General features: G+C 37.1%; 1 protein-coding gene across 1 annotated transcript; it reads right to left on the bottom strand.

The window, feature by feature from the left end:
- Positions 1 to 3,368: 3,368 nt before the first annotated feature.
- SRP54 (signal recognition particle 54) lies at positions 3,369 to 16,021 on the bottom strand. Its single transcript, XM_088529206.1, has 16 exons — positions 15,902 to 16,021; positions 13,881 to 13,989; positions 13,229 to 13,320; positions 12,636 to 12,720; positions 11,644 to 11,748; positions 10,424 to 10,490; positions 10,282 to 10,339; positions 9,444 to 9,594; positions 7,904 to 8,052; positions 6,335 to 6,435; positions 6,143 to 6,229; positions 5,654 to 5,727; positions 5,344 to 5,452; positions 4,374 to 4,544; positions 3,842 to 3,937; positions 3,369 to 3,494 (listed from the first exon to the last, which is right to left on the bottom strand). Exons 2-16 carry the CDS (start codon positions 13,956 to 13,958, stop codon positions 3,403 to 3,405), a joined length of 1,515 nt encoding a protein of 504 aa, XP_088385332.1. The 5' UTR covers positions 13,959 to 13,989; positions 15,902 to 16,021; the 3' UTR covers positions 3,369 to 3,402.

Raw genomic sequence — 16,021 nt, 5'->3', positions numbered from 1 at the left:
AACTGAAAGATGTTAGGAGCCATTAAAAGTCAACATTAAATCAGTAACACTGAGCCTAATCTTCCACAGAACAATTAGTATTGTTAAATTTGTCTCAGCTGCCAGCTTTATCAAGTGTCAATATTGAAAGTGCTGAACCAAGGTAGAGACCCCATCATCAGCAAATAGATACTGCAATGTTGTGGCAAAAGAATATGCCATGTAGGGGCTATAGTTTTGCATAAAAAGGCAGCACAATAAGAGGGGAGAAAAAAAAAAAAAACCCACACACAACACCACAAATAAGGCACCAACAATCCCCAAGCTGGATCCTTTCCACATTTGGCAAGATCAAAGGTCTTCTGTTAGGACCTTTACAGAGTGAACAGTTTTACACCCACCTTCTTCCAGAAGAAACATGCAAGTTACCTGCCTCTGCATTAGTTTGCACAAGTAAGTGCGCACATTTCAAAGTTTGTTAACAAAGTATAACCAAAGAAAAAAGGGCAACTACAGAATACCACTGATTTTGAAATAATGCAATTCTAAAATAGAACTGCTTAAAAAAAGAACACCAAAACAAGAAGACTCTAGCTTATTTTGTGTGTTAGCTCCTTCTAGTGGCTCTCCCTAGGCACTATTACAATTACCTGACTAAAGACTTTCTGCTTTCAAATACCCCACAAACTTGACATTTACCCATTTTGTCCAGACAGCAAGAGAGAGGAAAAAAAAACTGGTCAAAACCTCCATGTCACCTTTTTTGAAGAACCTGCCTAGAGAGGCACTGTGCTCAGGGCTATGCTCCCCCAGCTACTCCTCGTTTCAAATCGTGCCATTTATGCAGAAAATATTGACCTCCATCTCCTCGTGCTTCTGTTTCCTGTGAAGTTTGTTTGCCCCAAGCACTTTAGGTTTCTTGTGTGCCAAAGCATCTTCTCTGCAACACAGGGCAGGATACTGTACAAGAGACCTAACCCAAACAAACAATGCAAGAAGGGGAGTTGTTTTTCCTGACACCTCCTAGCAGAGTTAAGTTTTACATGTTTTTGTCTTCATGCAACAAGTCTCTGATTCAGAATACCAAACCGAAAGAACACACTGAAAAGACATGACAACTTCGGTTCTCTCACAACAGCTTTAAGATTTTCTTGTACACACAGACTTGTACACACAGGCACATAGTCTATGCTTAGACTATGTCTAAACATAACTAAATATTTCCCACACTCCCAATAACAAAATGTTATTCTTGTGCAAGGCAGGGAGAGGACTAGAGGGGAGCTCGAGCCAAACTCTGGTGTGAAGCCCTGCAATACAAGCTCACGCTCCCTTTGCAGCTTCACTTCAGCTCCTCGGACAGTTGCTGCAAGCAGGCTCTGGAGGCTGCGCTGCCATGCACACCAAGCTAAGGGATCCCTTGCACAGCCCCAGTGAGCAAGATGCTGCTATCTGCTTATACCAGGCTGTACTTTTGAAATAAAATTAATGTATCTGATACATTTACGGAAATGCCTCCTGAACTGGCCTTTACCCAGCCAGGCAGCTATTGGCAGCTCTTCCTGTCTGGGCACAGCCATACACTAGAACAACACACTAAAATTAAGCACTAAAAATTATTGTGCAAGGAATTAAAGAGAGTTAATTGTTGATAAGTTGGCAGTCTCTGATCAAGCCTGCACGGAAGCACAGTGCATCACTGTTCATCCTCAATATGCCCATTCTGTGCTTGATTTCCATTGGGGACATTCAAGTGAGGGACATTCAAGTGAACTATCCACTCTCCCCTACCAACTGTGTTGCAAAACACAAAATTTGTCATATTTGTAGCATTATTTTGTGCATTACAGTCTTTTTCTTGCTTCTGTAAGGAACTTGAGAGCATAAAGTAAAAGAAAATAGGCAGTTTCAGTAAGCATGCAGCTGAGTAGCTGAGGACAGTTCCCACAAGCTCATGATATGCAAGTGTTCAATCTTATCATACACTTAAAATAAGAAAAAAATCAAATTAGTTGATCCTTTTACAGACTGCTTTGCAGTATTGCAGTGAAAGGCATACCTAAAAGACTTGCTAGCATCTTCTATACTTTTCAATTACCACATTTGTTATCTAATTTAAGCAATAGAAATGTGTGCTCATTTACAGCCCAAATATTCTGAAGTATATTAAAAAATGATTATTTTATGGATCATTATTTTATGGCACAGTATGAAAAATCACCCTGGAATTCTTAGAATCTTATACCTTCCATCGTGTATCTAAATCATTATTATCAAACAAACGCCAAAAGAAAAATCTTAAACATTCTTTAGCAATGGTCAACACAATCACTTACCAATTTCCCAGGTAGTACTGAGAGTACTAGAATTCAAAGGAAAAAAAGTTCAACACACTCTTTGTTTAACATCGGGGCAAACCATCTTACAGTATTTTTTAACACGTCAGTTATGATGCCATTATCTTCCCCATTTTCTGAAATTTGCCTGTAGATTCTGCCTACTTCGGGCAGAAAATTCAGTGGACTGAAATAACACTGAAAATTCTACGGGAAATTAAGATCAGATTACAGCTGCACAAGAACTGGGAACAATGTGATCTGCCATGTACAACTCCACATGGATCTTCAGTGCGAAAGCTCAGTAAAGGAACAGAATTTTAGCTACCATGTATTTCAGGCTGTCATTGTTATAGCAAAACAGCTGCTTAATTAGCAGTTGTTAAGAAAATTATCAAGTTGGCACATAGACCAAAACACATAAAGAATTAAGACACTAAAATCATACAGGTACATGGGTATTAAAACAGAAGGATACAGTTCTGCAGAATAATTTTGCAAAAACTGGGTGCCTTCTAGAAATGCTCCATTGAGAAAATTTGAGCAGCAGTGCCACCAAGTTTTAGATGCTGAACTATTGCCATAACATTTACCTCAAGCATTAGTTATAGCAATAATTTAAAAACAAGTCAAATAGCAGTCTTTTTCAATAAGAAAATAGTCTCATTACATGCTAATAACTATGAAAGAACTGAAAAAAAAAAAAGGCTATTCCTTTATTTATAACCATTTTTATTTTACAGTATATTTGTGACATTTTATGTTACTATAACCAAAGATCAGGGTTGTTTACAAATATAATGGCTGCCATTTGATGCAAACAATTTACAAGTGTCTCTAAATATTAAAATTTTACATCATGATTTTGTTTTATTAAACTGAAATACTCTTTGTGCCATCAGATATTAGTGGAGAGAAACTAGTATAAGCAAAAATAATCTTCAGAAATTAGATGTAGAAACTGAGAAGCCTGAATAAGATTTCAAAACACCAATCCCCCATCACTGTAAAAAGGAAGAAAGCAAATCCTTTCACTGAAGTTGCAACAAACTATCAGTCAACCAAGTCCATTTTTATTAAGGCTTCTTTACATGTTATTGAATCCCATCATGCCTTTCATATTCCCAGCAGCACCTTGTTGAAATTGTCTCATCATTGACTGCAATCCTGCCATACCACCTGCAGAAAAGGGACAACATATGTGTTAATTAACCCTTAAGCCCAGCTATGTCCTTCTGAGGTGTCATGTATAGTATTCAGATTATATGTGCTATAAAGTGCAAAAACTCTCCAACCAAGTGGAGAGACTAATCCGAATGAAGAGGCTAGAAGCACTGGTACTTGCAATGCATTCTTAACATGCAAACCAAGTTTTCTGAGTCTCATTTAGAAGAGCTAGAAATACTCAACACTGATACACAATATATCCAGAGACACATTCTCACACTGTGCTCTTCACTTGTGTAATATTTTAAATGCACCACTAATTGCTTGGTTTCTTGAAGTTGCAAAAAGGCAACACATACCCATATGATGAAGAACTCGTGGATCCATCATCTTTGCCATCTGTTGGTTCAGTTTGGCCAACTGAGATGGGTTTACATTCTTTGACATATCACCACCTTACAAACAAAACCATAAAAACCCACACAAATAGATTAACACACAGGGCTAAAACTAGAAGCAGTTTACATCCTAATTCTGGATTAAAATCCATTTAAGTCAATGATCAAAAGTTACTACACTTGTACTACACTTAAAAAGTCCCTGCCCAACAGTTTGAAGTACTAAGCTAGTATTGTAGTACTAACAAAATATACATTGATAAATAAAATACAGAATTTCCCTGCCTAGTTATACATTAGCAGCATGAAGAACAGTATAGCTCTTACCAGTTTAAGAGATTTTAAATACCATGAAAAGAAATCAACTACAACCTGCTTCCTGCTCTAGTCCCATATCCCCCTTTCCCCTCCCAGCATCTAAAACACATTTTTTCCCCCCCTTGTTCACACAGCAAGCCACCTCCACAGGGTCAGTAGATGTTTTACTTTTTACCTTTGAAAAGCCCTTTGATACCTCCCATCTTTTTCACCATCTGTGCAAACTTGGTGTATTGGGTCAAGAGCTCCTGAACATCTCTGGTAGATACACCTGAACCTCTGGCCACTCTTTGGATTCTTCCTGGCTGCTTACTGAAAACTTTGGCACCATCTGTACTGTCGAGTTCTGCAATTAGTGTAGGAAAGAAAAAAATTATTCAACAAAACACTGAATATGTTACAACCTGATAGCAATAAAGCATGTTTGCTGAGATTAGAGTACAAAACATACCTTAGATTCAGCTCCTTAAAATACAGATCTAGTTTTAAAAATGACGATGCAGAATTGTATAGAAATGATTGAGGTATAATATTTTAATGGAAAGAGCACTGAAATGCTGGCCTCTTTCCCAAGTTAATCATCATGATGGAAAAACCTGTCAGAGCTAATTATGCTCTCAGCTTACCCAGAGCAAGCTAAATTAATGGGTTTAGCATAACAGTAAGAACATGCTTCTGCAAGTTTTGCTGTGTGTCAGTTGAGACCTAACTGCTGTGTCAGTTAAGATCCAACACACCTTGGGCTTCAGGGAGCAGATTGCACTACTGAGTAAAGAGGCTTGATGAGGGGTAGGAAGGTAGGTACTCAGTAAAAGATGAATGCAACTATTTAATGTGCAAGTATTGCAAGTTGACAGTTTAAGAGGCAAGGTACATTATACAAAATCTTGAACAAACCACTTTGAAATCTCACCTATTCTACACACGAGAGCAGCATGAGGATCTCAACGGTCACAATACATTTCTAAATATTTGGACTCATTCAGAAAGTTTAAGCTACGGAAACACAAATTTACCCTTTGCCATTTTTGAGCAATTACTCCTCTCTGCTGTCCATCATTGTAAACACCTAACTTGTTTCCAAAAGTATCTCTGTAAATAGGACTGTTCAAAATGAAGAATATAGCAGCTGAAGTTTGGTTTACCTTGGTCATTCATACTGTCCATTATAGTCATCAATTTCTTTAGCCTTGCCATTGATTCCTGTTCATTGCCTTTACTCATGAAGTCAGTTCCAAAACCGGGGATCATACCCTAGTTTTAAAATGTAAAATAAAAGCTGTGTCAGAGTATGCAAAACTAATTTGAATTAAGCAGCCAAAAAAGGTAGCAAGCAAGTTTTAGTTCAATTCAGATACATATCACAAAGTAGACAAATAATTTCACTGCTTTTGGAAGTTCTTCAAACATAAATGAGAAGTTGATAAAATAAAACACGTTTTGTGGATAACTAACCAAGATCTGACTGAATGGTCCCATTTTCATGATGTTTTGAAATTGTTCATACATATCTCTTAATGTAAATTGACCTGAAATACAAAAAAGTTAGAAAAGGTCACATTAACATTTTAATATTACTGTCCTTTCTCAATTATTATTGTGCATGTAAAGAACATAAATACTGTAGTGCATAGCTAAGTGGACAAATGAACCTCTTTGCTACTACTAATATGGCTAAATCATTCTGGATGGCACATCTCAGGAGTTTTAAGCCAGTTAATGTGCAATTATAGCACTATTTGTCACTTGATGCAAAGCATACAGCTCAGTGTACTTGACTACCTTACTTACAAAGACAGACAGACCAAGGCACTTCTGTTAATCTGTGCTTTATTAACCTGTGTAAAATTGTCACAAGTAGTGACAAGTAACTTGGTGAACTACATTTTGTAAGGAACCTACCATGGTTAGGCACCTGCTGTTTAGACTTAGAAAATAACTTACCATGTTTGAGCTTCTCTATGAGCGCTTCATTATCATCCAACTTTAACTCATTTACTTTATCTATCAATCCCTCAATATCACCCATACCTAGAAGACAAAATCATCTTGTTAAGTTGTCATTAAAAAAAGTATTGCACTTTGACTTTTTATTATTCCAAGTGTCTTGTAAGTGCAGTTATAAGCAGTACTTACCAAGAAGTTTGCTGATGAAAGGCTGTGTTTTAAAGGGTTCAAAGTCATCTATGTGCTCACCCGTTCCAATGAAAATAATAGGACTTTTTGTGGCAGCAACTCTGCAGTAAAATATATTTTATATTTAACTCAAAATCAAATTATACTAATGTTTTATTAACAGCACCAACTAATAAACCACCAACACAATGCAACCTGCCCAAAGTATCCATCTTGCTTCTCAACTACAAAGGCAAAACATTCATAATTTTAAATCAGAATAGGTAGCTGAGAATAGCTGACAAGTTTCAACATTTGGAACTTTGGAAAAAATGCCAACTCTCCTTCTACTATATTCTGTTTCTGAAATGATCAATTGAAATGTAAGCTCCTCATTTTCATTGCTGAGTTTCAGAAGTTTTTTTTTTTTTTTTTTTAAAGTCACATTCACTCCATCCTCTAAGATTGGGAGAGATGGAATTGTAGTATTGGGATGAGACAGGTATTGATTACTTTTTCTTCTTAGCTCCTCTCACAAACAACAATCTCATTTTTAATACAGGAAAAGAGTTTATGCCTTCTACAAAAGAAATAAAAAGAAAAAATAAAAACTTTTGAGGATTAGGTCAGCTATTAGCTGACTGGCTACTGCTGCTCCTAGCAGCAGCTATTAGATTAACTTAGCTTCCAGTCGATCTATAGAAAGACTAAAACATACAGGGGCTTCTTAATGCATGCAAGATCATGATGCCCAAAAACTCACTTGTGTCATTTATACTTTACTCCTAGGTTTAGTTTTTCCATCACTTGCACAACAGCAGCAAAATGAAGACGGCAATTTAAAGAATGCCAACACTTAAGATCAATACTTAATATCAAAGTCAGACAGTGATTTAGCAAGCTGGTGTCAGACTAAATAGACTGTTTTGTCCAATCATCTTGTCTCCATACGAGCTGCATCATTTGAATGCAGCTAGAAATTACATGTCATCATATAAGGTTGAAGATAAAACACAACCATTACTGCACAGTGAAGAGTGTCAAGATACAGCACAACACAAGAGAAGCCAAACAAGGAAGAAGAAAATTCAAGAAAGTGACTGAAGACTAAGTTACTGGTCATCAACAATCCAGCAGTTTGGTCAACATCACAATTTCACGGCCATGAGATGTGACACGTTATCGTTTTTCCCTTTTGGGAAAAGCCTGGGGCATTAAACAAGCAGCAAACTTTTCAGATGAGTCACATCCATTAAGTCCAAATTTATCTTTTTAATAAAAATTTCTGATAGGCAAGATGTAATATAATTGTTTCCAATGCTGTTCTAAGATAACAGAAGTTTGACGTATCATAACCACAACCTAACATTGAAAATATATTACAATATCCGATTCTGACAGACATTAAATATCAACAGGGCCACCAGAAGTTGGGTAAAAACACACTTTTCAGACTTCAATCTCTACATTCTGTAGAATACTACAGTGAAGTTTATGGAATAGATTTCTGAGAGATGTTAACACATTTCACGAATCCCCAATTTGTACAATTTCACGCGCCCCGCCAGGCTACCCAACCCCAGTACTCACGCACTAAGAGCGCCGCCGCCTTTCGCATGGCCGTCCAGCTTGGTAACGATAACCGAGGCTACATCTACTTTATCCTTGAAAGCTTTAGCTTGAGCCTCACAAGCCTGGCCAATGGAAGCATCCATCACATATACGATGTTATCTGGTTGCTGGAAGAAAAAAAGAAGAAAGAGAATAATTGTTTTCTGCTTTCTTAAACTGTGTTTGTCACATTCCGTGCAGAATTTAATGCAAGAACTTGTAGCACACAAGAATGTTAGTACATTTTGTACTTGAACACAGGAATACACTTCATTGGGAGGCTGGTAACACTGGAACAGGCTGCCCAGAGAGCTTGTACAATCTGCATCCTTGGAGATACTCAAAACCTGCCTGCACATGGTCCTGGGCAACCTGCTGGATCTGACCCTGCTCAAGGGTCAGATGAGGAAATGGCCGGAAACTGAAACATCAAAAATTCCATAGGAACTTAAGGAAAAATTTCTTAACAGTGAGGGTGACAGAGCACTGGAACAGGCTGCCCAGGGAGGTTGTGGAGTCTCCTTCTCTGGAGATCTTCCAAACCCGCTTGGACGCAGTCCTGTGCCACGTGCTCTAGGTGTCCCTGCGTATGGAGGGGGGTTGGACTAGATGATCTCTAGAGGTCCCTTCCATCCCTAAGCATTCTATGATTCTATGATTCTAAGGAGGGGGGCTGCATAAGATGATCTCCAGTCCCTTCCAACTCCACGTATCTTGTGATTCTTTAAAAGCTGTACTCACTTCAAATCATAACAACATCTGTGCTTTTTAAACCGTATTCTCTAATAACCTTCAAAAATTCTTATGCTGTGTTAGTATTTGTGAAAGAATCTACAGCATAGAAAGTTACTGTTTTTGCTCTGAATCACTTTGGCCAGTATCCGAGCCAATAACCTTGTTAATACCTACAAGCGATCAATGCCAAACAACAGCTTCCCTTTTTTTAAACATTGACAGCTTTTTAAGACGTCCTACTCCTCAAAGGAAGTTATTTATTAACAAGAGATATGTGGGAGATGTGTCTTACTCTTTTGCCAGATCACAGCATCACAAACTTGCCAGACCCATGCAAAAAACTTTCAGCTTCATTTGCATATCCAAACTATTGAAAGTTACTCAATAATCCACCCTGTTTTAAGTCAAGTATTCATAACAGGCATAAAAATCTCGGCAATAGACTGGGCTACAGAATTTTAAGATTTGTTGTTTGTCAGCACAAAAGATCAGCAAAATGAAAAGTTAAAGCAGTACCGGTAGTCCAGCTATACAGGAGCATCCTTGTATTAATAGGACCAAGAATTAAATCTGGTACAGAACTACCAAACATCAATCATCCAGCTTTAGTTTATCATTCATGTTTGCACAAATATGTTTAAATATTCAGTCTATTATTTCTATTATATTCCAGAGTTCACATTCTGACACATGCCAGAGAAAAAATTATATAGAATGTGGAGATGAACAATGAACTGTAGCCAAATTGCTATAACAAAAGCTGCTGCATTTATTGCATACTCACTATGGCATTAGCAACTTGTAGCATCTCTTCAAACAAAGAGTCTTCCTGTTTGTGACGTCCGCTTGTATCAACAATGATTATCTCAAAGTTTTCATTTTTAAATTTCTCCACACCTTCTGAGGCAATTATTACAGGATCCATTTCTGTGTAACTTATCAAAAGGAAAGGGAAATTTCAACAGATGTGCAAACCCCTGTTCCCAAAGGAACCTTTCATTACTTGACTGAAATCTTGTTAATTATAAATATACCTAAATTTCAAGACAGACTTTCTCCTAGGTCAAGACAATAACTACTTTAGCAAAATCATGGTTTCCTAAGTTCTTTACTTTTACTATCTACTGAATTGAAACACCAAGTACTTTAACTCCTCTTCCTTGCTGGAGGAAGATCTAAGTTTGGATAATGATTCTTTCAAATAAGATACAATGGAACACCTAATCAATGTATTTTCAGTAAAATATAGCAGAGCGATTTACTGATATACAAGAACTGTTTTAGGTTCACTGCCACCCTTACTTGATGATAAAAATTAATGGTTCCAAAAATCCCTTGATGTGTAAAGATGATGTATGGATGACTTCCTAAAAATCTGCACGTGTATCTGATCAGCTAATTGCTCTAACTGTAGCAAGATATGAGAACATTCCAATGAATCATCCCTAGAAGCCCAATCTATTCTTACACTCTCCCTGCCATCTACTACTCGCAACAGCACACTGACCTAGAGAGAGCACAGTGATTGCCTAACCAGAGCAGCCAGAACAACTGTTATATTAATACCTGAATAATTCGACAACACTAAAAGGGGCTCCAACTTGATTGTGAAAGATACTTACCTCCCATAAAAGGGAATTCTTGCTTTTGTGGCATTCTGCTTTAATTGGTCAAAAGCACCTGTAAGACAGGTAGAGTTAAAGGATAATCTAAAAATCTTTAAATATTGGAGATGCTACAAATATTACAAATTTGTTTCTTTACCTGCTCTGTATGTGTCTGCACATATCAAACAAGTCTTCCAACCTTTTCTCTGATAGAAGTAGGCTAACTGTGAAAGAGAAAACCAAAAGCTGGAATCATGCAAATATCTCACTAGAAAACATGACCTTGTGCAAGAGCGTGTAAGTCACTGAGGACGCTGAGCCAAGTCAGCCTTCCTCAGCTATTCTGCCTACCACTCAGTCCAATTAGCAACAAGTATCAAATGTTGCCACCTCTGTTATTTTAAATAAAGTATGTCATAAAGATAACCAGCCATAGTTAGATGAAAACAGTTGCTTGACTCAGAGTATGATTTCAGTTTCCTGAGCTAAGAATACCTATAAATAGCCACAGTTTCCATTTTACTAACTCCTGGATTCCGTTTCCTCTTAATACTGCAGGTAAGAATAGCTACCCAAGACTACCCAAAGCTTTACTACATCAACATCAGCTACATCATTCACTTCTTTACTTTCAGGATGAAGGCTGGGGGAAGATATTTCTAAACTAAGGACATGTTTTAAAGCAATGGAAGGAATTTTAGTTTCCTGTAGCAATGAGCTTTACTAGTACAATGCACACTCAGAGAACATTTGAGGCACTCATTAAAATACTTCCAAAATATGCTTCATCTACAGCAGCATGAGGAAACTTATGAAATCAGAACACGGATATGAATACACATATGAATCTGTGAAAGAATGATTTAAAAACACACAAAGATGAATATTATCACCATAATCGGGGTAAACCTTGATTCAAAGCATTCATTTTAACTTTAAAAATATAGACCTGATTTTTCTCACTGAGATGGGGGCTGAAAGGTTTCAGACCATCTACTCATATTTAACTGAGGCACTCAATGCAAAGGCCAATTTCCACTGGCTCCAATAACTAGCTGATGGAAGGAGACTGACTCCACTCACGGTCCTTGCATTAAATCCAAGTGAGAAATAGACATATTCTTTGTTATCCATATATAATATTGTGCCATCAAGTGTCCAGTTAAAGAAACAATCTTGAAGCAAGAACTACAAGCCATAAATTGGCCCAAAAGAACACTACTTTGAACATTCAGCTCATCTCAAAAATGCTGCATTGTAACCAATTGTCAGTTTACCAGCACGGGGTAAGAGAAGTCCTACCACAGGGCCTAACGAAAAATGCAAAACAAACAAATCAAAGAGAAACAAATTTTAAAAAAAATCATTGAAAGTTACCTTTGAACAGGTTGTTGTTTTACCACTTCCCTGCAACCCAACAAACATTATAATGTTCTGTTTTCCTTTGGTAGGTGTCCATGCTTTGACTCCAGGATCCACAAGCTATAAGACAAAGCACAATAACCGTTACAGAATTGAATTTCAGAAGCACAGGATTGTTAGTATCACATTTGGCTAGGCGTCTGGTTTTCTTTTTAATGTGGTAAATGATTTTTCCATACTCTATGCTAGATACTTAGACATCTTAGACACTTGCTGATTCACTGTGAAGTGCAATAGCCTGTGAAAGCAATCTGTGTATCATATAGCACCATACATAATCACTCTTCAACACTGACAGTATTAGCTTCTTTTCAAAGCCAAGCACTAAAGTAGGGGTTGCCGGTAAACAGGTCACACACATTCCAAATAACATCAGAACATGTATGAGCTCCACCCCACCATCAGTGCCCCAGATGGACCTCTTTTAGTGAGAGCCTTTGTGAACAAGACTGACTGTAGGTCTGTCTCGCATCTTCCACAAGTAGAAGGTACCTAAATTCCAGAAAGCTGTTATGGGCAAGCTCAGATTCCACAAGAAAAAAAGATTATTCTGTTATTTGGAAAGAAGACGCATTGATACCCAGGCTCTGACTTGACAAAGTAGAGACAAAAAGAATAAAAATCTCCTCCCCATTCCTCCTCCGCAAAACAAAAGCTTTTCATAGAGAAAACTATTAGTGCTTTTCTCTTTTCCTGTCTTTAAGTTTCAATTGCTCAAAAGCTTAATTGAGGTTCATTTGAGAAAGACATCCAGCAAGTAAAGTTTCAGTCAGAAAAAAAAATGCCATTTTTCTGGAGCTCTGGAATACCTTTAAAACAGGATACGCAACCGCCCAAACAGGTGGTACACCTATAACTGCAGATAAGGTACTAGACACTCAAAATTTGGCTTGCTGTTGTACAAGCTGTACAAAAAAGAGAAGTAATACAGAATTTCAAAGTCCTACCTTAACAAGTTCCTTAAAGACAGCATGCTGAATCATTTTTCTTTTGTTGAGGCCAGATGCCATCTCTTCAAGATCGATTGCAGACCTGAGTTTAAGAAATGGTTTTAATAAAACCAAAGCCATGAAACACTATACAGCTTATTTAAGCTAAAAACATATTATTTGCAATGAGAGCAGCATTCTGATTTGTCTTGATTTTTTTTTCTTGGTAAAGTGTATTTTTACGAAGTGACATGTTCTGGAGACATTCCTTTTGTATGAAGGACACAAACAATTTACAGGAACACTTGCAGGTTTCAGACTGGCATCTACTTGAGTTACGTATCTGAAAATAGGGTAGCAGTACTGGTCATATGTGCAGGCAGGTTATGCTACACAGAACATGCAAATATAAACTGTCTAGAACTTATCCATCAATTATATTATTCACTAGACAGCACGCTTTTTTCCTGAAATATAAAAATAGCAGCAATAACTGGCTAAACTTCTTTTAGAGAAAGATTCTCTTGATAACTGTTATTTTTCTGTGATCTCAACCTACAAGTTTTACAGAATTTAAAAGTCAAATTCATTATTTTGATTATTTTACTTACTTGACATTTTCTCGGAGCTGCTTTACTAGTTTGATATTAACATCAGCTTCCAGTAATGCTGTACATACTTCTTTTAACATAGCATTTAAAACCTTTGGAGTGCAAGAGAAAAAGTTTTACAGTATACTGCATGGGCTATCTTGAAAGGAAAGCATTCAGAATAAAATCAATTCAACATATAATCAAGGCTACAAATTAAATGCACATTATATATCACAGGGAAAAGTTTACACTAAAAGTTGCATCTCCTCTGACAACCTCAACTCCTGCTAGCCTACAACACATCTACGTTACACAAGTCTCAGATCTCTGGTCTTACAGCCTACATTCAGCCCACATTCAGCCCAAACCTAAGCACAGATTTTCATTTACAGGCTCTCCACCTGTCTGGCCACCAGGCTCTAGGACTCTCTCAGACATAGTGGATCCTATGGCTAGATAATACATACCTGAAACTAGTTCTAGGTTTTTGGAATACTAACATGGAGCTACAAATCTTTATCTAGAAAGAGGATACCTATAGAAAGAGAAGGTTTAAAAATAACATCAACCTACTTCAATTTCTCATTAACATAGTGTGGAAAGCAAAATTAGCCTAATCTGTCAGCATTTCTGCTTTCTAAACATTACATTACATATGCATATTACATACCTCTTCATTGATAATTGTAGCATTGCTCAGCGAGCGCAATGCTGAGGTTATTTTTCTTCCAAGATCTGCTAGCACCATTTTGGCAGCTTCAAACACAACTCAGAAGAATCTGGAAAGCATTTAAAAAACAATTTTAAAATAGTTTAAGCTATACCTCCTCAAATGATTTTTTTTTCCAGAATATTTTGGGTTAAGAAGCATGATTTGCTATCCCTGTCAAGTGCTCCACAGAAGTTGAACTTTTTTTAAACAGTTATTTTTAGCAAATATGACCTGAAGTTAATTCTAGGCTATTCTAACGGCCTACTTAAAAACAGAAATAACATACTGCAACTAGGAAGTATTTTATTGTATGGTATACATGTATACCTGGTTCACCATGAAAAAACAGTCCAGACAGATCTCCAGACAGAATGTTAATTACTTTTTATCTTCCTATCAGCAATAGGTTTCATGATACAACAAAATCAAACAGGATAGCCCAGAATCACTGCTTTCTGCACAGGCAAGATGATCAGAAGCAATACAATTGGCTAGCAAGGCTGAACATTATTGATCAGTTTATTTACCCGACCTACTAGAAATCAGAGCAGATCTCTCCTTCTGATAACCCTACGAACATGCATGAACACGGTTTTAGTGAGCAAATTTTATGTTCTTAGGACTCTCTTATCAGAGCTCAGTTTTTGTTCATTGCAGATAAATTTTTCCATATTAGCTCAAACTATGCCTTAACTTAGAATGAAAAAAACCAACAATCCTGAAAGAGATGCATAACACACAAAACCACTCATCCTCCTTTCAGCCATACAGCTGTTTCATGGGAAGCAAGCAAAAGATGATGCAATAGCCAATACACAGCAGTATCGATTAGCTACATAAAAACTTAACTAGTAGATGTTAGAGAAAACAGACAAAAAAAAAAACTCATTTTAACAACGATCACAAAGAAACAGAACATAGTAGTGACTGAAAATGGAGTCATTAAATTACACTTAAGTGAAAAAGAAGCTGGGGGGGCATTAATAAAGACAGAAAGAAACGAGCAGAAAAATTGAGAAAAACATTGTAAGGAGACAGGATAACTCAAAAGAACACTCGGCAAAAGCAAGCTAGAACTCTGAAAATGGTCAAACTAAAGTTTGTCTGCAGAGCACAGAAGTCCCAGTGAAATAGTTACTGCCTGAAACAAGATCTTCTCGCTCTTATCTGCTGTTAACTTCACAGCTGGTTTCTCACACCTAACTGAAACTACCCCCTTGCAAATAACAGAATCAGATTTAGATTCTTCCTTTCAAAACTGAAAGCAAACTTACAAATATAACTAAAGTTTCTGTAATCAAAGTGGTTGACTTTAGAAAAAAAAAACAAAAAGAAAGAAAGATTCGGGAGGGAGGAACAGAAAAAAGGTAAGAAAGCCTAACCCACTTAATAAAAAGCATGTGTCATTAGCTACACTTTTTACTAACTTGAGAAAGGAGACTAGGGGGAAGACAGGATGTAAGGAAACTTTAGAACATGCTCACAGAAGTTTTCCACCAGCATTACAAGCTCTAAAAAAGAAGACTTACCACATGCTCATAAATAAAGAAAAAAAATACACAGTACACAATACAACAAGTCTTTCTTGCAAGCTGACGTCCTGGGTGTTTTGCTTAGTTTAGAGTTAACACTCGCATGGAATTGTCAGGTTTAAAAAGCAAACAAACAAGCCTCGATGAAACAAGAGGAGGCAGCCAGCCTAAGTCCCTCCAGCACAGGGAGGAAACAAACCCCCAGAAGCTTCAAGATGTAAATTCAACCTAAATACTGGCCTCAGCTGTAGCAAATGATGCAAATACTTATACTTACATACTTCACAGCAAATGCAGATTGCACCTACCAAAGATTCTAGAGACATGCATCTTCATTAGACATTAGGAATAAAAAAAAAAAAAAAAGTATCGCTTACGAGGAGCTTTGCTTGCAAGATACTTGAGAAACTTGTATCGTTAACAGTATTATTAATTTTCCTCACTTACTGAGAACTTTTGACTGCAGAGTTAGGGCAGCCCTTTCCTCATCTGATGTCTACAAGCTCAGTTCAAAGCATTCCCAAGCACTTTGTGACGACGCAGTCCAATTACTGTAAGCAAACAAGA

The sequence above is a fragment of the Tinamus guttatus genome, unplaced genomic scaffold (genome assembly GCF_059628265.1).
Source record: "Tinamus guttatus ecotype Peru unplaced genomic scaffold, ASM5962826v1 Tinamus_guttatus_pri_ptg000327l, whole genome shotgun sequence".
In the NCBI taxonomy this organism is placed as follows: domain Eukaryota; kingdom Metazoa; phylum Chordata; class Aves; order Tinamiformes; family Tinamidae; genus Tinamus; species Tinamus guttatus.
The sequence above is the reverse complement of the archived record's forward strand: the minus strand, read 5'-3'. Positions and strand labels throughout refer to the sequence as shown.